The following is a 26,272-nucleotide window of genomic DNA, read 5'->3' on the forward strand; positions in this document are numbered from 1 at the left end:
GGATGTACATCAGGGGACCAGCCCACAAACGTTGCCGCGGCAAAGCTGGAAGAGTCTACAGTGCACCCCAGCGTGCGGTTGGCGCTGTCGTCAGCAAACAATTGCAAGATTCTTGCTGAGAGAATTCGTGTCCGTACTGAGTACATCAAGCCCTCCAAGAGCCGAGAGAGCTTCCTGAAGCGTGGGAAGGAGAATGATCAGAAAAGAAAGAAGCCAAGGAGCAAGGTCGTTGGGTTCAACTGAAGGGCCAGCCTGCTCCACCCAGGGAACTACACTGGGAGAAGCAATGGAAAGGAGCCTGAGCTGCTGGAACCCATTCCCTATAAATTCATGGCATGAGAAATGTAAAACATAAAATAAAATAAAAGATCTCAAGGCTGTAAAAATATGTCTCTTAATTGAGTAGAAGTGTGGCATCCTCTCCCCCAAAGAAATAGTTCAAGCCAACTTTAATTGTATCCAAATTCACTGGATGAAGCCTTTATTCAAATTTGGTGGGTTTTGGGGAGCTTGGGTGGCTCAGTCAGTTAAGCTTCTGACTTTGGCTCAGGTCATGATCTTGCAGTCCATGAGTTCAAGCCCCATGTCAGGCTCTGTGCTGACATCTCAGAGCCTAGAGCCTGCTTTGGATTCTGTGTCTCCTTTGTTTCTACCCTCCCCTCCTCACACTCTGTCTCCCCTCCTCTCTCTCAAAAATAAACATTAAAACAAGAGAGAGATGTATCAACAAATGCAATGTGTGAACTTTATCTGAATCCATATCTGAACAAATTGTAAAACATATATAAATACATAAATACATACACTTAAATACATATTCATACACGTATTCAGTGACCCTTGAACAACCTGGGTTGAACTGCACAGGTCCACTTATGTGTGCATGTGTTTTTTCAATAAGTACAGTACAGTTCTGTAAATGTATTTTCTCTCCCTTATGATTTTCTTAGTAACATTTTCTTTTCTCCAGCTTACTTTATTGTAAGAAAGCAGTATATAATACCTATATAAAACATGTTCTTCAACTACTTATGTTATCAGTAAGGCTCCCAATCAACAGTAGGCTATTAGTAGTTAAGCACTGGGGAAAAGTTATATGCATATACAAAAAGTTATTTTTAACTGTGCAGGGCTTGGGGTCCCTAAGCCCCACACGGTGCACAAGAGTCAACTATATATGAGACAACTGGGGATATGTGAACACTAACTGAATATCTTATAATATTCAGGACTGACAATATTTTAGATGTGATATTTTATTATGTTAAAAAGGTCCTTTTAGCATCTGACTCTTGATTTTGGCTCAAGTCATGATCTCATAGTTCATGGGTTCAAGCCCTGCATCGGGCTCTGTGCTGACAGTGCAGAGTCTAGTTGGGATTCTCTCTCTCTCTCTGTCTCTCTCTCAATCTCTCTCTCTCTCTCCCCCCCACCTCTCTCTGCCCATCCCACACTCTCTCTCTCTCTCTCTCTCTAAAAATAAATACATATTTTTAAAAAATAAATAAAATAAAAAGGGTCCTTAAGTTTTAGAGATATTGTATACTGTTGTATTTACAAATGAAAGATATGATAAGTGGAATTTGCTTTGAAATAATCTGGTGGGACAGGGACAGAGGGCAGAGGGATAAATAGAACAGTATCTGTATCAGCTGATAAACTTTGAAGCGAAGTAACAGAAAAATAGGAGTTCCTTAGTCCCTGTACTTCTGCATATGCTTGAAATTTTAGATGATAAAAGTTTTTAAAAAGGAGGGGGGAGGCCTTGAATGCTCTGCTTTAGAATTTGGCCTCATCACATTTAACAAAGTGAATTACAACCCATTTAAGGAGTTTATACCTGACAGAGTTTAAAATAAACTCTAAAGAGTTCATAGAAAAAAAATGAGGTGTACCTCTGAAAGACTGTTCTAGTATGCAAAAGGAAATGTAGAGGAGAGAGACTAGAGTCTGGAAATGCTGATAAGGGGCTGCAAAGTAAGCCTGGCCTCCAGATTACAGTGCGTACAGTGGGAGAGAGTAATGGCTACACCAGAAAAAAGAGGACTCTGAGGTTTTAAGCCAGAGTCAAAAGAACCTTGGTAATACTGTGAAAGGCCGAGAAATTAAGATGGCAGGTTGACTGACGGAGAAGAAGGGAGAAGAAATTTACAACTGTATTTGAACATGTTGAATGCTGGGTGATAAAGTTTTAAAGTATTTCATTATTCTTTTAGGTGAGAAATTCTCCTGAAGCCTTTTGACCAAACGGGAGAGGGCACCATGGTGAAGAGCACTGAGCCAAGAGTCAGAAGGGTAGGCTTTGTTAGTTCATCTGATGCCAGCCAGATGAATAATTCTGGGCAAAATATAGTGATCCTCATAAGTATCATCTTAAATTAAGGGGAGTAGATGCTAGAAAATATCCACAGTCCCTTCCAAATCCAACATTCTATAGTAAAAATTCTCACTCTTAATATCTACAAGGTATTTTTAAAATTCCTTTAACAAATATTTTAATAATTTCTTATAAATACTGTACTAAGCACTGTTTGCCAAGGGAAAATGAGATTAACACGTGGGCACAGGAAAAGACAGGAAACCCAGATTCTGAATTCACCAGCACACGAACGACAGTTTGAGGTCACGAGAATGAATGCGTTCATTCAGAAAGCGCTGAGAAGAGCCTGAGAACGAGAACTGAGTCTTGAAGGAAGTTCACAGCTGGCAATGAGGAGAGAAAGGAACCAGGAAAGGAAAGACAATCGTCAGTTAGCTAAACAGAAGAGAAACAAGTGAGATAAGTGGCATTGGGGCCAAAAATAAAAAACAAAACAAACACACACACACAAAACAGAGGGAATTTTAAGACACAGAAGCCCGGGCCAAGAATAAGAGGTAAGAAAAGGTTACCAGATATGCTAATAAAGAGGTCTCAGACCATTTTAAAGAAATTAATTTAGGGGCGCCTGGGTGGCTCAGTCAGTTAAGCCTCTGGCTTCAGCTTAGGTCAGATCTCACGTTCGTGGGTTCGGGCCCCGTGTCAGGCTCTGTGCTGACAGCTAGCTCAGAGCCTGGAGCCTGCTTCCGGTTCTGTGTCTCCCTCCCTCTCTGACCCTCCCCCTCTCATGCTCTGTCTCTCTCTGTATCAAAAATAAATAAAACATTAAAAAAAATTTTAAAAAGAAATTAATTTAGGAGAATGAAAAAACCAGACAAAAAGGAATTTAGGAAGAAACATATATAAATATTCCCGTTCTCTCTTTAGAAGCATATATAGATAAACCCTATGGATACAACAGAAAGTGAGTTACCTCACAGAGCTCACCCAGACTTCTCAACCTCACTGTTCAGGACCCAGATCTTTTTGGTTCACAGCTGCATTTTGTTATGCCGTCTTTTCCTCTCACTCTTACAAAGACACAGTCTTTCTGAATTGTCAGGAGGATGAATACCTAATAGGAAACATTTAAGAATAAAAACAAGAAAGAAAAACCAACTACTCACAATACTCCTTCACCTCTTTGTTCTCCAATCACTACTTGCACCACCATTTTATATCGGTCAAATCCCATTTCTAGGAAAAAAAATAAGAAGATTACCTATAAGTAAAAGTGTAAGTAAAAGTGATAAAAGTAATAAATATGAAGGTATATCTGCCAGGAAATGGACATAGGCCCTCAGTCTACAAGCTCTGACTGAGTAGGTCGAGAAGCCTGGGAGTCAGAGAGACTAGAGGACAAATTTTACCTGGTGAGTAAGTCAGCTTACCAAGTGTGTAAACTTAGACAAGTAATTGACCTTCTTGGTTAATGTCTTCCAAATCTGTTAAATGAAAAATATTATTACCTAACCCGAGGGACACTGTGAGATGAGATGAGATATATCATGTTGACCTTAAAAATAAAACTTTCAGTTATTTTACCAGCAAAAAATTAGTTTATTCGGGAAGGGCAGAGAATCACAATTCAGGACATGAAAGCTACAGCAAAACCATTTGCAAGTCCAGAGAACAAAGAAGTCAGTTTTGTTGTAGAGGGAAAAAGGATTTTGGGAGGGCTGTTACAAACAAAAGGTTCACTGGAGTAAACTGGGAGTTGGAAGTGTAGTGGCTTTTCATTGCCTGAATTTTGACACTCTCCCACTGGCTGTTCTGTTGCTAGACAAGCGGAAAATCTTTCTCCTGCCGGGGTAAGTATAGACTTCTTCCTGTTGGGCTGATAAGGAACGGTATGGTATTAGAGCTCCCCCTTCTGGCCTCCCAACACCAACATTTTAGTGAGGTTTTGCTTTATCAATTTTCACAATATGTAAAACATCTAGAACAGTACTACTGATACATACTACTTTCTCAATACTCAATAGACCGCAGCTTCCTTCTTTTCTCTCCTACTGTAGGGCAGGTGCTGGTAGGTCCTCAAAACACAGACATAAATAGGACATTCCTCTTGCCTTAAACAACTCACAGTAGTTGGAAAGGTAGGTATGAAGAATAAAATGAAAATGCAATGTATTAATAATCCCCAGAGTGGCATGCCTTCTAGGAGCACAGGGCTGGCAGCTCTTTCCTTTGCCTGGACAGTGAGGAAAGGATGACCAGAAAAGACTTCTTGGAGGATGAGATACACAAGCTGAGTCTTGAAAGACAAGTAGGAAGTTACCAGGCAGACAATGTCTCTCCATTTTATGGAGAGAAAATAGCATGTGCAAAGGCACAGAGTATGGGATATTTAGAAAAGTATAAGCTGTTCAGTAAGGGAGAAAAGAAAATACCACTGTAATAAGATTCTGAGGTATAATGGTGTGGCCTAGCACAACTCTGCTGCTTCCCCCCAAAACTATACTGCTAAAGCAGCAAAATCCTAAAAATTCTCACTACCATCAGATCTGGAGAGAAGAAAATTGAATGGGCATCTTTATCTCCTCCCCTTTTCTAGCCAAAGACTAGTGGAAACAGTTGGGGGAAAAAAGGAAAGGAAATGGGCAAAGTTGAAACAGAGCCAATTTTGATGAAAGCAAAATCTCCAGGATTATATAGTAAATTAGGCAAACAATCTGAAACCACAGGTCTCCTCCCATGTGAAATATGAAGCCTAATTCAGGACACTAACAAAATCTCAGGAGACAGAGCCCAAAACACTGCACACAGTTCCACAGAGCTTCCACTTTTCTCTTCCCATTTCTCCGCTGCCTTTTCTGATCCCCATGCAGCTAGGATATTATACATACAGTCCTTAAATCATAGCTCTGAGGGAAAAATAAAATAATCTCAGATATACTGGGGTGTACAAAAGAAATCACCCACACTATGTCTAAGCAATTATGAAAAGAGCAAATGAAAAGATCTAAAAACCATACCACATCAGAGTAAAATGGAAAGAAGCCAACTGGCAATATGCAATGATGCAGCAGCAAAAACAAAAGAATAACAAGAAAGAAACAAACACACTATTTAAAAGACAAAAACAGGGACACCTGGGTGACTCAGTCAGATAGTTGTCTGACTTCAGCTCAGGTCATGATCTCGTGGTCTGTGAGTTCAAGCCCTACGTTGGGCTCTGTGCTGACAGCTCAGAGCTGGAGCCTGCTTCTGATTCTGTGTCTCTCACTGCCCCTCCCCTACTTGTTCTCTGTCTCTCTCTCTATCTCTCAAGAATAAACATTTTTTAAAATTTGAGAAAAAATAAAGACAAAAACAAAAACAAAACTCATCAACTTAGGGGATATTATAAGCCAAGCAACAAAGAGAAATTCTTCACAAATGATTCAGAACATAATTAGCTCATAAATTCAACAAAATAAGAACTCATATTACAAATAGCAGAAAGATGAAAAGGAAGATCACAGCCTGAAGAAATAAACTGAATGCATACACACTATCAGTGCAGACCTAATAAATTAAAAATGGCAAAGGACAGAACAGATAAAATGAAAACTGAATAACTGGCTTAAGATAATCACAAGTAAATATCAAAGGAAAGGTAGCAAAGTATGGCACAGAAAAGCTAATAGATATGGAAGATAAAGAAGATTCTATATATCAGTATTTGTTTTCCTAAAGACGATAATCTAATCAATGCAACAACAAGTGTTTTTAGAGATAGAAGAAAATTATCCTGACATCGAAAAAGCAAATCTGCAGATTGAAAGCTATAAAATTTTCACTACCAAGCCATATTCTAAAAAAGCTACTGAGCATCAAGGTTACAGATGCGATTCTTTCAGCAGAGGACATCAGGTGGCCTTAGATTTCTCTTCAGTAATATTCAATGCCAGAAGACAATGCAAAAAAGTCTACAAGATTCTCAAGAAAATAAGTTATTACCTCAAAATATTATATTCATCCAAAAACTATTCTGGTTTAGGCAAAAGGCAGACATCCTCAGATATGAAAGAACCCAGAGAATGTAGCATGTCTGAGCCCTTCCTAAAAAAACTTACAACAAAATCTCATCAGGTAAGAACTGAACCAACATAAAGAACTCAGCAATGGAAATGGCATGATAAAGGGACGAAATAGTGAGCAATCATTTCATTAAAATATAGAATGAATGCAAAAAAAGAAAGAGAATGAATGCTATACCACTAGTGAAATAACTCTAGGGTGTCCTATTGTTATTAAAGTATTTATTTATCTGTATATATACACAGAAAAGAGGTCTGAAATGTTCACCTGATATTAATGATTATCATTAAATATTGATATTTAATGTGGTGGTGACATTTGGGATGATTTTCTACTTTTATGTATTTTTGTACACATTTAAATTTATTTATAATGGCCATGTATCTTTTTTTTTTACAATCATTTTAATAGTCAATTTTTATTAAAAAATGAAAATAAAGGGGCACCTGGCTGGCTTAGTCAGCATAGCATGAACTCTTGATTTTGAGGTCATGAGTTCAGGTTCCATGTTGGGAACAGAGATTACTTGAATGAATAAATAAATAACTTTTCTAAAAAGTGAAGGGTGTCTGGGTGGTTCAGTCAGTTAAGAATCTGACTCTTGATTTCAGCTCAGGTCATTATCTTACGGTCATGGGTTTGAGCCCTGAGTCGGGATGTGTGCTGTTAGCGCAGAGCCTGCTTGGGATTCTGTGCCTCGGTCTCTCTCTCTGCCCCTGCCCCACTCATTCACACATGCTCACTAGCTCTCCCTCTCTCTCTTAAAATAAATAAATAAAACTGTTTTTAAAAAGTGAAAATAAAAATGCTAATATACAAACAGTAGTTAATTCTGGGTGATAGAAATTCACAGAATTGCTATTTTCTTCTTTGCACTTTTATGTATTTTTTTTCATTTCTAAAAACTGAAACAAATTGAGAAAAAGAAGAAAATGCACTAAGATATTAAATAGTAACTACCTTTGGGTAATGGAATTTTATATAATTTTTTAAAACGTATATGTATTTTTCTAGATTGTCTCGGTTAGTACAATGAAAATATATTACTGTTAAATGGATATTTTCTTCCCTCCAAAAACTGTTATATTTTTAAAAAGGAAGACAGAAAGGACTTTTCAGATGGTGTAACATTATTCACAAAAACAGAGACAGAGACCAAGAGAACAGGAAGGAAAAGCACAAGGTGGAGTACGTGGAGTTTAGCAGGAGTGGAGAGTTGATCAGGGCAACTAGTTAAAGGCTCAGCTGGCGAGATGGGCTGAGGTCAGACTGCGAGGGTATGAATGTCTGGCTAAGGAACTGATATGTTGGTGAGAAAAACAATCAAGAATGAAGGGGAGAAAGGAGCCCTTGTAACTTGTGGTTCTTTCCCATACTGGAATTTCCCAGATAGTGCTTTTCATACAATGTTTGATTTCACATCTTTACAACTTCCCACTATCTGCAAAAACCCACAAGAGTAAAAGTTACCAAATAATTGAGAAGACTAGACACTGAAGAGAACCTTGCGTTTAAAAGAACACACAGCTTGTGTCCCTTGTTTAAAGATGGGGAAGGAAACACATAAAATTGAATGTTTGAAGGGAGCATACCATTTCCAATTATCATCACAATTACCTTTCAATTTATCTTTAATGGTTTCTGATAAACGCTTTGTGACCTGAGGCATTTCTTCTGGGGAGTATTCAGCATTGGCCAGTTCCTCCTTAAGCACAGCATGGATACAGTCTTTAACCACGGAGGGTCTGAACCTAAATGAAACAGTTTGAAACATCTAATTGGTAACTCCAAAACTCCAATTTACCTTCACAGTCCAACTGCCCCCAGCTCTTTGTCACTAGAACAATTTAATCTTTCATTTTCATGTTTTATTATAAATGTGATATAAACAAATTAAGAGAACAAGTCATATTCCTGATTTATACCTCCAGCCTGGACCTTTCCCCTGAACTGCAGATCACATAGTCCAACATATATTCCATCTGGATGTCTATTAGACAACTCAAATTTAATACATCCAACATTGAGCTTTAAAAAAAATTATTTAATGTTTATTTATTTTTGAGATAGAGAGAGAGAGAGAAGGAGAGAGAGAGAGAAAGAGAGAGAATGAGCCAGGCAGGAGCAGAGAGGGAAGGAGACACAGAATCCGAAGTAGGCTCCAGGCTCTGAGCTGTCAGCACAGGGCCCGATGTAGAGCTGGAACTCACAAACTGTGAAATCAGAACTTGAGAGCCGAAGGAAGACACTCAACCGATTGAGCCTCCCAGGTGCCCCCAACATTAAGCTTCTGACCATCTCCCCTCCCCAGAATTGTATCGATCAAGGGTAACTCCATTCTTCCATTTGCTCAGGCCAAAAACCTTGATGTTAGTCTTGCTGTCTTTCTCCCTCACAAAACACATCCTGGTTCATAAGCAAATCTTGCTTAAATCATAAGCAAATCTGAAGCAGTTCTACCTTCAAAATAATCTGAAATTCAATCCCTGTGCTCACCATCCACTGCTGCCAGCTTGGTCCAAGCTACCCTTACCTGCTGTCTGTATTACAATGGCTCCTAACAAGTCTCTCTGTCTCTGCCTTTGCTCCCAGATTCTGTTCTCAACGTAGCAACTAGACTGGTCCTTTTAAAATATATGTCAGATCATGGCACTCCTGTATTCAAAATACCCCCCACCAAATATATCCCACCTCACTCAGAGTAAAAGCAGCATCCTAACTATGACTTGCATAGTCCCATATGATCTACCCTACCAAACTCTCTGACCTTGCTTTCTACCACCCTTCCCACTAGTTCTCTCCACTCAGGCCACACTGGCCTTCCCTCTGTTCTTTGATCACTCCAGGCATGCCAACTTAGTGCTTCTGCACTTGCTGCTGAAGTCCAAGTCTCATTCTATATGCATAGCCACCTCCCTCACTTCCTTCAAGTCTTTTTTTTTAATGTTTTATTTATTTTTGATACAGAGAGAGACAGAGCATGAGAGGGGGAGGAGCAGAGAGAGAGGGAGACACAGAATCTGAAGCAGGCTCCAGGCTCTGAGCTAGCTGTCAGCACAGAGCCCGACACGGGGCTTGAACCCACAAACGTGAGATCTGACCTGAGCTGAAGTCAGAGGCTTAACCAACTGAGCCACCCAGGCGCCCCTCAAGTCTTTTTTCAAAAGTCACTTTCTCTAGCCACCTTCTCTAAAACTTCAAATAGCCCTCCTACCACATCACTTTATATCTCACTTCCCAGTACTGATTACTATCTCATTCACTATACAGTTCACTTCCATGTTTATTTTGTTTGCTGTCCTTCTCCCCAGCTAGAAGCTACCCATTAGCTCCATGAGGGAGGGATTTCTATCTGCTTTGTTCACTGTTACATCCCCATTTCTCAGAATGGCACCCTGCATGTAGTAGAAAATAAATACTTTTTGAAGGAATGGGTTATGGAATAAATGAAAACAGGAAAAAAAAACCTCCCCTAATTTCACCACCCTAACAATATCATTAGCATTTTTGTGCATTTGTCATAAATTACAACACTAGGTTCATTTTCTGGGCTATATATTCTATCCATTGATTTATTTGCCTATTGTGTGCCAACTGACCAGAATGCTTCAGGTTTGGGGCTTATATTGTGGTAGAATATTTGGTAGTATTAGTGGCCCTTTATCTTTAACAGTATTTTCTTTGCTCTCTTGCCTGGTTATTCTCATAGATGAACTTTAGAATCACCAACAAATTTTCCAGGATTTGATCTGTTCAAAACTGGGTCTTCCTATTAAAAAACACACCATATCTAGTTCTTCTCCTTTTCATTCTCAGTGAATGTTAAAAGTTTTGTTGAAACAAGTCACAAATAATCTCATAGGATCTCATAGGATTATTCCCACACAATATATATTTGTTAATCTTGTCCTGCTTTTGTTCTGTTTTACAGCAGAAATGCAGGCAAACGTCAATCTATGCATTTAGAAACTTTTACCAAAATAACTGAACATACTTTTTTATATGTCCATTCTACCCACCCGAAAAATGCTGCATAAACTTTTTTTTATCACATTATAACCAAAGTTTCTGGCTTCCAGTATTTGCCAAGCATTTGATTCAGCAATCTGGTTGCAAGCAGCAGAGGGGCTTCATATATATATATATATATATATATATATATATATATATATATACACAAATATATACATATATATGTATATTATATTTTTTTGTCTTGTGAAAATGAAGTGATGGAGTCTACAGCCCTAGCGGACTGTCCCCTGCACTAGACTATGTACCTTAATTCTGGTAAAGAATCACAGTGGTGGGCCTAGAACATCCAAATACTACCTGGGTAAGGCTTTATATACATACAGGTCCCATACCCTGCAAAGAGTAAGCGTATTCTGGCACAGTATGCGTGTGGCTGAATGGCATACTGTGTGCATACGTGTGCGGCTGAATGGCATTCTATGCAATGCGCTTCTTTACTGCTCTTCTCTCTAATCCATTCATCTCTTGGCCCACGTCCCAGGTCTCCTGGAGCCAACCATTCCCACTGCGCTAGCCTTAGGCGCTCCCAGCACCCTAACACTGCAACCGAAGGACAGGTCTTAAGCTGCTGGTAGCAGCTGAAAGCTCAAGAAAAATAGCTTCCTCTCTCCCAGCCCGCTCCCTCCCCAGCTTGCCCTTGCCCCTCCGGACCTGCCCCTCCGGATCAGCACCCCACTTCCCTGCCGGCTCCTCTCGGCATCCAACCCAACACCATCCTTGTCCCAGCCCCGCCTCTCCCTCTCCAGCCCCGCCCCTCTGCCCATGCCAGCCAGCCCCCCCCCCCATCCAGCCCCGCCCACTCCGCCGCTCCCCGGCGCACTTTACCGAAGTGGAGGCTTTCAGGCTAGCTCTGCCTGCCTGACCCAGTAGTCTCACAGGTCGCCCCCACCACAACCCGTACGTTACCCGCCTTTGCTGGAAAAGGGGCCTCAAAATATAGGTATTCTCGGACTCCCCTGCGTTCTTCTCAGTCTCAAGCAACCCATCAGCCGTGCCTATAGAGAGGGATGCAGCTGTCGTCGAGGTCATGGCTAGGGCTTCTCGGCCCAGTGTGTCGAGATGAAGACCTGGCCGGTTGCGGCTCTGGGCTGCGAAACCGTCGCCAGGGCAACAGTGCTGCCCTAGGTCCCGACGTGACGCGGCTGCGTGCTCCCAGCAGGGAGACAGGCCTTCCCTTCTCTGTGGGTTTGGCGCCCCCCTCCCCCCAGCCAGCCCCCGCGCCTGCGCACTGCTCACCCGCTGCTGGGCCGAAACTGGCTGAGCTGGGGTGATCCTACGTTTGGCGCTGGGCTGTTTGAGCCCTGTGGGGATCACAAAGCGGTTTGAAACGCATCAGCTTTTATTAACCGCGCTACAATTTTAGGACATTGGCGCGGAAGCTGAGGCCCACAGAGGTCCAAGGATATAAATCTATTGAGCACCAGGGCCCTGATTTAAAAAAGGGCCTTCTCACTGTGGCCCGTGGGCAAATCCAGCCTTCATTTCGTTTTGCACGACTTATGAACGGTTTTATATTTTTAAATGATGGGAAAAAATCAAAACAATGTTTCATGACACGTGAAAACTACACGTAAATTTAAAATTTCAGTATCCGTAAAGTCCTGTTGCAACGTAGCTATGCTCTCTTGCACATGCTTGGCCGCTTTTGCGCTGTATTGGTAGAAATGAGCAGTTGCAACTGAAACCATATGGCCCTTAAAGTCTAAACTTTTATCTGGCCCTTTACAGAAAAAGTTTGCAGTGCCCTGCTCTAATCCATAACTGCCAACTCACAGTTCCTCCAGCCTCACCCATACGCCCACTCTTCCTGCAAAATTCAGAAAGGAGCAGACATTAAGGTATACTCCCCACTTAAGAGCACCAGTTTCTGGTCCTGTTTTAGAAGACTGTAGTATCTTGGCCTCTACCAGCTTTAAAAACTAAGAAAAGGTCATGATCTCACGGTTCATGGGTTTGAGCCCTGCATCAGACTCTGGGCTGACACTCAGAGCCAGGAACCCGCTTCAGATTCTGTGTTTCCCTCTCTCTGCCCCTTCCCGGCTTGGGCACCCACGCGCCCTCTCTCTATCAGAATAATAAATAAACATTAAACATTTTTTTTAAAAAGAAAGAAACGATACTCCTAATACACTGACTTTTCCTCCCCTTTTATGATTTCATTTATATTTCTCTCACCCTACCTACTCCTGTCCAACTAAAAAAACCCAGATTAGGCGTGTGATTTAATTCAATAAACACTTTATTATTCCATCAGTGCTAGGGGCTGGATGTACAAAAGTGAATAAAACCCAGGCCTTGTTCTAAAGAGTGAACCAAGGAGCAATGGGCTAAACTACTTGTTACTACATACAGTGCCAGTGGCTATAACAGAAAGCTGAAGCCAACCTATTTCCAAGATGGGCCTCCTTTTCTCCGAGCAGGATCATAAACAAGACAACGTCCTCTTCGTTCCAGAATGATGTTCAAGAAGGCATTTTCACAAGACAAGCGACAGGCAACTTTTCTTAACAAAATATAGCTCTGTCCTGATGAACAGATTAACATATGCCCTCCTCCCCAAAACCTGGTTGGAAGCCAAGCCAGGAGCCAGATGTGGCTTTCATTTGAGGAGGAAAAACCAGGGTGAAAAGCGCATTCTGAGTGTGAGGTAGTCCTGGGATGTAGGGAGAAGGAAGGCGATGCAGGGGTGCTGTGGAATGCCCCAGAGGGCAGACAGCCAGGTATGGAGGGCTGTGGAGCCCACGGTAGGATGAATACAGAACTCCCTCTTCTCCCTTGCCCCCCCCCCCCCGTTTTCCTCTCCTATTCTTTTCCCTCTACTCCCTGGCAATCCTGTATTCTAGAGGCATCTGGTGCTTCCGTGGCTCCTCCCTGACCTGGGACAGTACTGGGACAGAGCCAGGGGCCAGGGGACTGTGGAAGGGAGACAGCAGCACCTGGCCCACATTCTCCCTCCCTGGATTTGTCCACTCAGTGGCTCCAGAGCCTGGCGTTCTCAACTCATTCCCTGGACCTGTCCACCACCTCTTCTCTTGCCAGTCCCCATCGTCTTCCCAGGCTGCCTCTACCTGCTTCACCTTGTTCCCTACCCATCAGACTTTCCCTTCGGATCTCCTTTATCCCACTCCTGACTCTGCTCACTGCCCGGTACCACCTCGTGACCAAGATCCTGAGGTGAGGGGGGCTCCTCTGCTTTCGTCGTTCCACGTGAGAAGCAGCCGTGGCTCCGCAGGTCTCTGCACACTCTATCCTGTGTCTCCCCGCCATGCCTCGGAGTGTGCTGTTTCCTCTGCTTAGAAATCCCTTTCTCCTCTCTTTGCTAGGCTGTTTCAAGAATCAGCTCACACACAGTGGAAATCTCCCTTGATCTCTCATAGACCCTGTCTTTGGAGGTTCGCTGTTCCTCTGAGCTCTCTTTGTGCCCTGGTGACCTCTGCCATGGCCCTTAGCATATGATGTTTAAAGTGTTGGGGGATGTGTTTTGTTCCCTTAACCTGACCATGAGCTCTTCAAGGACAAAGTAGGTCCAAGGTCAAGGACCATGTCTCGGTCATTTTTGGATCCACTGTATGCACAGCAGAGCCAGCCACACAGAGGATACTCAGTGGATACCACTTATTGAACTGCACCGAACACGAATAAAAAGAACGCTGGTGGATTAATCAGCTCAGGCTGCCGTAATAAAGCACTACAGACTGAGAGGCTCAAACAACAGACATTTATTTTCTGGAGGCCTGAAGTCCAACATTAAGGTACCAACAAGGTTGGTTTCTATTGAGGCCTCTCTCATTGGCTAACAGATGGCCACCTGCTGGCTGTGTCCTCACATGGCCATTTCATCTGTGCTTGTGTGGAGAGAGAGATTTGGTATCCCATCCTCTTATTATAAAGAGCCAGTCCCGGGCGCCTGGGTGGCTCAGTCAGTTGAGCCTCCAACTTCAACTCAGTTCATGATCTCACAGTCCGTGGGTTCGAGCCCCGCTTCAATCTCTGTGCTGACCACTCAGAGACTGGAGCCTGTTTCAGATTCTGTGTCTCCCTTTCTCTCTACCCCTTCCCCGCTCACACTCTGTCTTCTCCTTCTTTCAAAAATAAATAAACATTGGAAAAAAAACAAGATACCAGTCCTACTGGATTAGGGTCCTACCTTTATGATCTTATTAAACCTTAATTAGCTTCTTAAAGGCTCTATCTATAAACATAGTCACATTGGGGGTGAGGGCTTCAACCTATGAATTTTGGGGACACACAGTTCAGTCCATCACAACTGGTGAAACTGAATGTAGAAGAAAAGAGCTCAAGTACGAACTTTACCTGACCCCAGTTGAGTGCTTTAAGTCCATTATGTTCTAGGAACTTCAACTTCTATATCTGTGACCTGTGACCAATTTTATAGGGTTGATGAGAGGCTGAAGTGAAACTGTGCTGGGAGATATTTTATGAACTGTAAGTTCCTATGCAATAATAATGACTTGTAGTTTACAATGTGATTTAATATTCATCAGTGTAATTCAGCATCATTCAATATCATGATGCAAGGAATCATTATTGTTACAGGAATGCCTAAAAGAGAAGTTTGTTTACAATCCATACCCACTTCTTACAGAAGGGATTCAAGGCAGCTTCTGAGGAAAACTCTCTTGCATGAAAGGACATTACCTATCGCTTCTCACAGAGGCTGCAGAGAAGGCCCAGGAAGCTGTTGATGAAATGAATGACCACCAGCAGAATCTGGAGGAGGTTGATGCACAGAAGGGTGGTGAAGAAGGACACGTGCCAGATGACAGCTTTAGAAGGCTCCAGGCAGACAGAGTTCCAGAGTGAATGGTCATACAAATAATTCCTATCCCCCAAAATAAGGAGACCAGGGGTTGAGGAAAGAGAAATAAAAGCCCAATAAGCAACCTCAGTAGAAACCTGGTGCCTCCCCCAGCCAACGTCATAGGCCTAGACTTTTGAGTATAACTATTGTTGCTGCATCTGCAAAATTCTGAGCATCTTCCCAGACAAAAGAGATGCTAGAATGTGTAAGGAGTTTGTAGTTCATCTGTGTGTCTTTCTGTCATCTTTCTTTGTGTCTGTGAAAAGACTCCATCCATTTACCTGTTATGCAAGTCTTTGAATGGGTAGCCATATTTCCAAGCTTGCGTCTGATTGAAGGATGAGGCATCGAACATGCAAAAAGGGCCATCTTTCAGGGCTGCCCCGGAAGTGATAAAGCAAATCAAGGCTCCTAGAAAAGCCAGGCTACTGGACAGCAGAGAAGTGAGCATCTATAGAGGGAGAGAAGAAGCCGCAAGGTGAAATGGGGTCGTGACCAAGTGATGGGGTGATCGGGACAAGTCTAACGTCTCTGGTGCTTGGGCTTTTCCCCATGAAACACATGGGGGTAATTCTGCCCCCGACACCTCCTTTAAAGCATAACCAAGGCAAGGTGGCTGATGAGGGGTCAGTGGTAGAGCCAGGAAGTGTGGGGGGTGGGGAGGGAGAGAAAACACTGAGGAGGGGAAAGCAGTGGCCCGGCAGACCTGGGTCTCCCTGACCCAGCAGGCTCTCCAGAGCTTCTCAGCAGGTTGGCATTAAAAGCTGCAGCCATTCAGCCTCTGGCCTGAAGGGCTTGATTGTCATTGCAGGCCCACTTTTGACTCTTATAAAGGAAAGCTGTGTTCTCAAAAGTTCCACAGTCCCATCCCTCTTTCTCAAATCAAGCATCCCATCCTCTCTTTCTCAAATCAAGCATGAAAGGAAGCAAGGGAGGAAAAGAGGGTCGGAGGATAGAAAAGAAAGGAGGGACGGAGACAGAGACAGAAATGGCAGACAACTCTGAAGTGACTCCAGTTCTGTCACTGCACTTTTCTTGTCTTCGTACCACTTACTTCTGTCCCAAAAGATAACAATGAGTTAATTTTCTTGACAGGATTCTAGCTTTTAAATTGGCTTCTTTCTCAGGATACTACGTCATTTTCTCCCTTGCAGAGAATACATATTTTAAAATTTTAAATAAAACATATATATAGCTTTTAAATTCTAAATTTAATATATAATATATATTAAATATATAAGTATAGTTATATTTTAAAATATATATTATATTATATATAAATATATTTTATATATCACTTTTAAGTTTTAAATAAAACATATATAGCTTTTATACTGAATCATGGAGTTATTCTATGGAAAGCTGGTGGTTGGAGCTTGGGAGGAGCCAGGGAAAGGTGCGCCGTAAGCTTTGACTCTAAGTTAAAGATTCCAGGTGCAGGGGCACCTGCGTGCCTCAGTCTGTTAAGCTGACGACTTGGGCTCAGGTCATGATCTCACGGTTTGTGGGTTTGAGCCCCACGTAGGGCTCTGTGCTGATATGTGCTGGAGCCTCCTTCAGATTCTGTGTCTCCCTCTCTCTCTGTCCCTCCCCTGCTTGTGTGCTGTCTCTCTCTTTCTCAAAAATAAATAAAACACTTAAAAAATTTTTTTTAAGTTTCAAGGTGCACTAGTGTGATGGAAGCCTAGAACAGTGGTTCTCAAAATGTGATCACTGTCCTGGCAGCATCACATCACCCGAAAACTTGTTAGAAATGCACAATTTCCCACTTCACCCCCTCTGAATCAGAAAATCTGGGGGTGGTGCCCAGCAGTCTGTTTTAACAAACCTTCAGGGATCCTGATGCACGCTCAAGTCTGAGAACTACTCACTCGCCTAGGGGAAAACCAGGCGAGACTGAGAATAGATTGTGAATGAAACGTGTGGGTGTTTATATTTAATTCTTTAACATATAATTCTGAATCAGAGGGATTCCCAATATGTGGGCTGCAGATATCAAAGCAGGATGTAGAGTTACTGTAAGGAGGCCACAAATTCATGTGTCTGAGACTGAATAAGCAGTATATCTTATACTATATGTGTACTGAGATTTTTCAGAAATGCCACTGTAATTAATAAGTGCAGATTTATTCTGGGCCTCAGTTTCATTATCTGTAAAATAGAGGGGTTAGACTAGAATCTAGTCATTAGATGATTTCTGGAAAACTTTCCAACTCTAATAAAAGTTAAACAAAATAGCCAGGAAATTTTCTTTTCTTTTTCTGTTTATTTTTGAGAGAAAGAGAGAGAGAGAGAGAGGGAGGAAGAGAGAGAGAGAGAGAGAGAGAGAGAGAGAGAGCGCAAGTGGGGGAGGGGCAGAGAGAGAGAGAGAGTGAAACACAGAATCCAAAGCAGGCTCCAGGCTCCAAGCTGTGAGCACAGTGCCTGATGCAGGGCTCGAACTCACAGATCATGAGATCATGACCTGAGTCAAAGTCGGACCTCCAACTGACTGAGCCACCCAGGTGCTCCGGAAACTTTCTATCAAAGACACATGATTACAGGGCACTTAAATCATGTCCATAGTGTTCAATAGGCTAAAAATAATTGTAAAAGCTCCTACATGTTTATAGACATTTCTGGCTCAATAAGTTCCTACTCCATTGACTCAATCCTGATCACTCCCATTTTACAGATGAGGACCAGAGGCTCAGAAAGGTTAAGGAAGTTGTCCGATAGCTTAGGATCATTAAGGGGTGCAGTCAGGACCTGACTTCAAGCCCCAAGAGTGACTTTGCCCCTTTCCCGCTCTGCCTGTAGAGTGACAGAATGTAGGGACGTTCTAGGTGTTAGACGAGTGGAACCTGGTCCTTACGCTTCGGCAGGGCCCGCTCTCACGGCAGCAGCCATATCTCCAGCCCATCAAGGAGATGAGAGTCGCTGCAGTGAGTACCTGGGAAGGAGAGAAGAATGGTAAAAAGAGACTGGGTAATTGACATTTCTAGCTGCCACCTGTGGCTGTTGCAATAGATTGGTTGGGCACCTCACATGGACTTGATTATCCTATCTGTCCCAGAGGGTTTGGCTTTGACTATCAGGACCCAGTTGGATGACTAACTGGATCTGCCTCTCCGGATGGCAACGTTCACCCCTAGCCTGCTAGTCCCAAGCCAAAGGTCAGCAATGAGACTTGACAAGTCTTCTTAGAGTTTCCTATTCTGTGAAATTGATATACATCTAAGACCAGCTTGCTAGACCCAGCGTTCTTTTCTTTCTTTAAGATTTTAGTCTTAAGTAAGTCACCCAACATGGGGCTCGAACTCACCCTGAGATCAAGATGGCACATGCCGTACCCACTGAGCCAGGAGGGCGCCCCCGATATCAAACATTCTTGCAAGGAACCAACACATTACTCCCCTGCCACCTCCCTGCTCCACCCCAAAGGCTGTCTGGGGAGTTCACACCTGGGGAACTCTGAACACTTACCATGAGGCCTCCTCCCCAGAGCCCAGAGCCCAGCATGGCATGCCTGCCAATGAGGCCTCTCAACAGGTAGGTCGCATCCCAGTTAGGAAAGAGGAGCACTGTGTTGGTTCCAGCAGCAAGCAGGGCAGTAGTCCCGAGACTCAGCCCCAGGATGCGGGAGCAGGTCCGGGAGCACGCCATCGCCTCAGGAGAGGACAGCATCCTGGAACCAATGGGTGGAGGGTCACGGTGGCTGTGCTGCTGGGAGCGTCAGGGAGGACGCTCATAGCAAGGGTGGGGTGGGGGAGACAGACCACAGACACTGTCACCTCCCGGGGTCAGATCAGGAAGAGCCAAGGAACTTGGTTTAAAATGCCGCCTTTTATAACTATTCCCCAATGGATAGGATTTAATTGCTCCATTAGCTGCCAACCCCCACTCACACACACACACTCCTCATCCCCTCATGTTTTGCTGTACCTCTGTTACAGCCAGTGATTATTTCTATTTGGGACAGAAAAAAAAATGTTTAAAGGTGTAACCCTCTCTCTTTAAAAAATGCCGTTGTAAAGAGGTCTATCTCACCACTTCCATTCATTATTGTGCAGGAAGTGCTATCTGGTGCAATAAGAAAATAAAAAAGTCATTTGTCATTACTTGTATATAGAAATACAACATTACTCCCCTGCCGTCTCCCTGGATAGGAAAGAAAGGAGTATGATAACATGACTATCTATGTAGAAAATCCAAAAGAATCTATCAAAAAGTTACTAGAACTAAGAAGTGAGTCTCACAAGTCACAGGATAAGAAACTAATATACAGGCGTGCCCGGTGGCTCAGTCTGTTAAGCATCTGACTTTGGCTCAGGTCATGAGTTTGAGCCCCGCATCAGGCTCCATGCTGACAGTGTGGAGCCTGCTTGGGGTTCTCTCTCTCCCTCTCTCTCTGCCCTCCTCCACTCACTCTCTCTGTCTCCTGCTTCTCTCAAAAATAAAGAAATAACTTTAAAAAATTAAAAATAAATAAATAGCATAAAATAGAAAATACTTATGGATAAATTTAACAAAATATGTGCAAGACCTTATGCTAAAAATAACAAAATATTTCTGAGAAAAATTAAAGATCTAAATAAATAGAGAGATATACCACACCCATGGATCAAAAGATTTACTATAATTAACATGTCAATTTTTTCTAAATTGATGTTTAGTTGAGGCGCTTGGGTGGCTCAATCTGTTAAGCATTCGACTTCAGCTCATAATCTTGCAGTCTGTGGATTCAAGGCCCAGATTGGGCTCTGTGGTGACAGTTCAGAGCCTGGAGTCTGCTTTGGATTCTGTGTCTCCCTCTCTCTCTGCCCCTCCCCTGCTCATACTCTCTCTTTCTCAAAAATAAATAATAAACATTAAAAAAAATTTTAATGATGTGTAGATTCAATGCAATCCCAGCCAAAATTCTGGCAGCATTTTGTTGCAGAAATTAACAAACTGAATCTAAATTTTTATGGATAAGCCAGGGTCCTAGATTAGCCAAAATAATTTTGAAAAAGAACAAAGTTGGAGGACTTACACCATGTGATTTCGAGACATTATAAAGTTACAGTAAGGGCAGAAAGTAAAGTACTAGCATATAAAGACATACAGACCACGAGAACAGACTAGCAAATTCAGATACAAGCATACACAGATATGAGCAAATGATTTTTGAAAAAGATATTATTTCAGTGGGAAGAGTATAGTCTCGAACAGTGCTGTAACAATCTATGTACAAATATATATATGACTATTACTACAAACCATATTCAATAATTAGTTAGAAATGAACCATACATCTAAACTTATTAAATTTTTGGAAGAAAACAAAGGAGAAAGCATTGGGATCTTGAGTTAGGAAAAGATTTATTAGGTAAAACACGCAAAGTACAACCCATAAAAATGATAAATTAGACTACTTCAAAACTAATTTGTTCTTCAAAAGACACCATGAGGAAAATGAAGAAGCAAACCACAGAATAGCAGAAAATATTCACAACCTAAAGTTTGTAAATGTGTATGTGAGTGTGAATACATACACATCTGATAACACACTGTAACTAGACTATATGAAGACCTCTTCAATCCCTGTAATAATAAGGCAAGTTGGTTTAGAAAATGGCAAAAAGATTTAAACGGATACTTTATTTTACCTCACAGGAGAAGATATTTGGATGACAGCTTAGAACATGAAAAGATGCTCAACATCATTAACATAAGGAAACAGAAATTAAAACTAAAGTAAGATCCTCCTACACACCCAGCAGAATGGTTTAATTAAAAAGTTGGAGGACGCCAAGTGTTAGTGGAGATGCAAAGCAGCCAGGACTTTTGTCGGGAGCTGGTAAGAATGCAAATGGTACAAATAATTTGTATTTTATTTTGTTTTGTTTAAAGCTTATTTATTATGAGAGAAAGAGAGAGAGAGAGAGAACACACAAATGGGGGAGGGGCAGATATAGAGGGGGACAGAAAGAATCCCAAACAGGCTCCCCGCTGACAGGCTCCCTCCTGATGCAGGGCTCAAACTCAGAACCGTGAGATCATGACCTGAGCCAAAATCAAGAGTCGGACGCTGAACTGACTCAGCCACCCAGGTGCCCCCAGACCACTTTGTAAATTAGTTTGGCAGTTTCTTATAAATTTAAACAGTTACTTACCAAATGATCAATTACTTCCACTTTTACATATTTATCCAAGAGAAATGAAAGCACACGTCCACACAAAGATTAGGACTTAAATGTCCATAGCAGCTTTATTCACAGTAACTACAAGATAGAAAAATGGAAACAACTGAAGTGTCTACCAACAGAAAAATGGATAAACAAAATGTGACATATACCTACAATGGACTATTATACAGCCATGTAAAGGAATGAAGTTCTGAAGCTACAACATGGATGAAACTTGAAAACATTATGCTAAATGAAAAAAGTCAGACACTGAAGGACAAATATTGTATTATTTCACTTACATGAAATATCTAGAGTAGGCAAATTCAGAGAGACAGAGGTAGATTAGAAGTTACTAGGGACTGAGAATGGAGGATTGGGGAGTTACTGTTTAATGGTTACAGAGTTTCCTTTTGGGGTGATGAAAGAATTTTAGAAATAGATAGTGGTAGTGGTTACACAATATTTTGAATGCAATAGATGCCACTGCATTGTAAACTTTAAAATGTTAAATATAACAAATGTTATGATATGTGCATGTTACCATAATTTGAAAAATCAACTAAAAATGAGAAATAACTCAAATGTTCATCAATAGGTGAAAAAACAAATTGTGGTATATCCATGCAGTTGAGTACCTCTACCAGGCAATAAAGCAGGAGGTTGTTGCTTTTTAATTATGCATCAGTGAACTTGAAAAATTACGTCTCAACTAGATAAGGTGAAAAATGCCACCTCCACATCTTTACTTCTAGCCATTGCTCATTTTTAAATTTTCACTGATGCATGAACTTCTTGTTTTTCTAAAAACAGCGGACAGCTCAGAGCCTGGAGACTGCTTCGGATGCTGTGTCTCCCCCTCTCTCTGCTCCTTCCCTACTCACGCTCTGTCTCTCTCTCTCTCTCAAAAATAAATAAACATTTAAAAAAATCAGTGGTTTCACATCGGGAAGAAGTTGCCTATTGCTGCTTTGTGATGTAGCCGCGTTCATGCCACCTTGAGGCTCTCAACACTCCGCTCCTAACACATTACTTTGCACATAATCAGAAAATGTGTGTGAATTAGAGACCCCCTTCTCTCTTTTACACACATGCATATACATACACATATCGTGAAATATTTCAGAGTTAAAAACATGAAACACAATGTATCTATTTATACTTATAAGTTGTATGGAAAAATTAAACAACACCCACATAAACACAACCAGCTTCCAGAACAGGTCATTACCACTAATATTATTGAAGCCCTACATGTGCCTATCAATCCTACCGTTTTCCTGTATTTCTTCCTAGGAAGGACTATCCTAAATTTTTACTTTATCATCCTTTTGAAATTTTTTTTTAAGTTTGTTTATTTTGAGAGACAGAGAGCACACGTGCAGGGTAGGAGCAGAGAGAGAGAGAGAGAGAGAGGACAGAGAATCCCAAGCAGGCTCTGCTCTGTTAGCACAGAGCCCAATACAATATGCGGCTTGAACTCACAAACCATGACGTCGTGACCTGAGCCGAAACCAAGAGTCAGGCGCTTAACCAACTGAGCCACTCAGGTGCTCTTATCATACCTTTATAAAAACAGTTTGTGAAGTGCCTGGGCGGCTCAGTCCTGTTAAGCACTGGACTTTGCATGATCTCATGGTTTGTGGGTTCAAGCCCAGCTCTGTGCTGACAGCCTGGAGCCTGCCTCAGATTCTGTGTCTCTCACTCTCTCGCCCCTCCCCTACCTGTACTCTGTCTCTCTCAAAAATAAACACTAAAAACACCTACAAAAACGGTTTTACAACTTACAAGCTCAATTTTTAAAAACAAAAACTTGATTGGTCCAGCGTTTTGTCCGACTGCAGCTTATGGTAAAGAGACAGGTGCCACATAGAGCACTGAGCAGGCCCCTGGGTTGGGGGTTATGCTCCTGTGCCCCTCCCATCATCCCCCAACCCCCGCAGCCCCTAGTGACCCCTGCTTCCTGTAATCTCAGAGCCAGAGCTTGCCTCCCGCCTCGCTTCCCCAGGAAAAGCTTCCTGCAGGGGCTAGGGTTTTCTTTTGTGCAGAGTTGTCCTCACCTGTGCCCTTGCCACAGGGTATTTGCTTCTTAAGCTATTTTTCTCACAGTGAATAAAAGACCTTGTCCCTGGATGAAAGTAAGTTCAGGCCTCCAGGGAGGGGGTGTGGGGGTAGGGTATGGAGGAACAGTGACCCTTACCAGAGGGGTACAAGGAAGCTGGAGGGAGGCTGGGGAGCAGGGGTCAGGGAGGGGTGCTGTGTCTCCTTCCCACTACCCTCTCCCAGCTGGCCCACCACAGGAGGCCTCTTTTCTTGAAGTACTGGCTGCCCTTGGAGGGGCAGGGCACCTGGAGGAAAACAGTTCTCCCCACAGTCTGCCCACCAACCTACAGGAGGGAAGTGCATGTCTGGGCAGCCTCCCTCCCAGACTGTGAAGTCACTGAGTGCAGGGCTCCCAGTGTGTCTCTGTGTTGATGTGAATTAGTCCCTCAAGGGTGTCAGCGAGTAACTTTAACCCTCACTCCTTCCCGGATGACTGAGGTCTGTCAGGGACCCAAGTAAGGACCAGTGTGTGGTTGGACTTTCAAGCATGCGCCATAGACCGCGGGTGAGGAGGAGCTTCTGTTCAGGAATGCCTTGGGCCACCTTTGAATCATGCCACCTATGAGTAAGGCCTGTCTAGACACACATAACCAAAATAGACCCACTGGACAATCTGGTCTGTGGAAATTTTTCTATCAGGAAAGAGTTTTGTAAGGGAAACTAAAAAAGAAAATAAACATGCAGAGGGAAAATTAAGAAGTTGAACATGGCCTTTGGGATGAGTGGAATGAAGAGAATCCTGCCTGTCCACTAATCTTCTAAAAAAGCATTTGCCGGGCTGCTCCAACTAATTCAGATTAGTTTGAATTTCACTCCGTCTCCCTGACTCTGTTCCCCAAGAAATCACAACACTCTGGGAAACACTTCCACAACTGTGTGCCAGGAAATTAGCAAAGAGTTTGGCTAATTTGATCTCTGAAGAAATAAGCAGGTTCATGAGGGGAAACCTTAAAACCAGGCTTTAGGGCAGGCCCTATTCTAACCTGAGATGCTGGCCGGGTAAACAAATTACTGGCCAGTTGTCTAGGCAACAGGAGAAGTGACCAGCTAAGTCACGTGGAGGAAGAGACTGCATATTCTCTGTGTGTCTATCTGCCTCACTCATCACCTTGACAGCCTCTTCTTTCATTTTTTTCATCAGTCAATATTTACTAAGTGTAAGTGACTGCGTTCTGGCAGTCATGATGCTAGGAATTGGAGATATCATGGTGAGTCAGAGACAGTCTCTTCCCCTGAGGAGCTTAACACCTACTGGGGACAATGACAGGGCAATAAACAGGGCCTGAGCAGAGATGTCCAACCAAAGGTGTGATGGAAGCTCACCAGGGATGGCCTAACCTTGTCCTGCAGAAGCGAGGTAACACCTTCTGGAGAAAGTGCCTATCAAGCTAAAACTTCACTGACAACGAGGCATTAGGCAGGCAGTGTTGGGAAGGAAAAGCATTCTAAGCAGGTGTAGAAGTCCCAAGTTGGCAGACTGAGGCAAAGAGAAGTGACATGAATTGCCTGAAGCCACACAGCCCGTGGCAGACCCAGGGCTCATTTGAGTTGGAAGTTTGCGCCCTTAACTGTTAGGCCACACTGTTCCCTGACTATCTCCTCACTGAGCCCTTGCGTCTCTGCTTACCTGCATCCAGGGGCAAGAATCAGGATGGGAGAGAAAGACGCTGGAGAAGGGCTCCGTCTTCAGCGCAGGCCTGTGCTCCCACAGCCCCAGCTGCGATGGCGACCCCGGCAGGGCAGGCCGGAGGCTCCTGTTTCTGGATGCTCCAAGAGGGCAGGGAGGCTCTGCGTATATGTAGAGGTCACCCAGGCGAGCGAGCGTGTGAGTGTGCGTGTGCCCCCACACCGCTGCCCACAGGCCTCCATCGAAGGAGCTCTTCTGTTCTTGGAGAGCCCTCTCCTGATGACCCACACTCTGCTCATTTTCATGTGACCTTGAGGAAGGAACCAGGAGCCATGGCCTCGTGAGCTAAAGTGTCTCAATGAGTCAGACAAGAACCCATGAGAAATACCTTATCCTCCCTTCCTTCTAGCAGCAGCACTTTTTCACATACTGGCAGCCCTTATCTGTTTCACTCATTGCAGAATTGGGGCGCTTGGGAAAACCATCCCCGGACAGGGCAGCCGCCATTTGTTCCTCATCACCCTCCTTACTTTGCCTCTTAGCTGCCTGGATCTGTTGCATGGTTCCTTTACTAGCCTCCTAATGTTTTTGTTCAAGCCCCAGGCCACCATCATCTTGTGGCAGTCACACCAAGAGTGCTGAGAGGTTTGTGGTGCTCTCTGCACGGGAGATCTCTGACCCGCTTCTGACAAGCTTCTATTCAAGATTCATTCAATCATCCCCAGGGAAGTCCCTGATTTCTTCACTCAGAGGTAGGCATTTCTTTCTCTATGTGCTCATGGCACTTGATTATTATTTTTTAAACTTAGGTATTATATACATATAGTAAAATACAGAAAGCTTTATTTTTTTTAAAAGGTCTTTTTAAAATAATCTCTACACCCAACATGGGGCTCAAACCTACTGCCCCAAGATCAAGAGTCACGTGCTCTACCAACTGAGCCAGCCAGGCGCTCCCACAAATCTTAATGATAAAACATAACGAATTTGTATATGTGTACCCAGGGTAACAGGGCCATTACAGATCAAGATACAGGACATCTCCAAATCCCAAGAAGGTTCTAGTATGTTCCTTCTCATCAGTCATTATCTCTATCCCCAGTGTATTTATTTTGGCTTTTATCACCAACTAACTTTTGACTATCTTTGAA

At 42.8% G+C, this 26,272-nt stretch overlaps 2 protein-coding genes across 2 annotated transcripts in view; both read right to left on the reverse strand.

Annotated features, from left to right (window-relative positions):
- TCTEX1D2 (Tctex1 domain containing 2) overlaps positions 1-11,617 on the reverse strand; it is a 21,837-nt gene extending 10,220 nt beyond the window's left edge. Inside the window, exons 1-3 of the mRNA XM_029939532.1 lie at positions 11,331-11,617; positions 8,003-8,136; positions 3,487-3,556 (exon numbers count right to left, since the gene is read on the reverse strand). Of these exons, the coding sequence (XP_029795392.1) occupies positions 3,487-3,556; positions 8,003-8,136; positions 11,331-11,449 (323 nt within the window). The 5' untranslated portion in view covers positions 11,450-11,617. The remainder of the gene's footprint in view (positions 1-3,486; positions 3,557-8,002; positions 8,137-11,330) is intronic.
- Positions 11,618-14,848: 3,231 nt separating this feature from the next.
- On the reverse strand, positions 14,849-25,349 carry TM4SF19 (transmembrane 4 L six family member 19). Its single transcript, XM_029940729.1, has 6 exons — positions 25,122-25,349; positions 21,380-21,487; positions 18,708-18,909; positions 18,097-18,174; positions 15,524-15,693; positions 14,849-15,263 (listed from the first exon to the last, which is right to left on the reverse strand). The coding sequence occupies exons 3-6, from the start codon at positions 18,906-18,908 to the stop codon at positions 15,080-15,082; spliced, it is 633 nt and encodes a 210-aa protein (XP_029796589.1). The 5' UTR covers position 18,909; positions 21,380-21,487; positions 25,122-25,349; the 3' UTR covers positions 14,849-15,079.
- Positions 25,350-26,272: the final 923 nt, after the last annotated feature.

Source organism: Suricata suricatta, chromosome 5 (assembly GCF_006229205.1).
Source record: "Suricata suricatta isolate VVHF042 chromosome 5, meerkat_22Aug2017_6uvM2_HiC, whole genome shotgun sequence".
NCBI lineage: Eukaryota > Metazoa > Chordata > Mammalia > Carnivora > Herpestidae > Suricata > Suricata suricatta.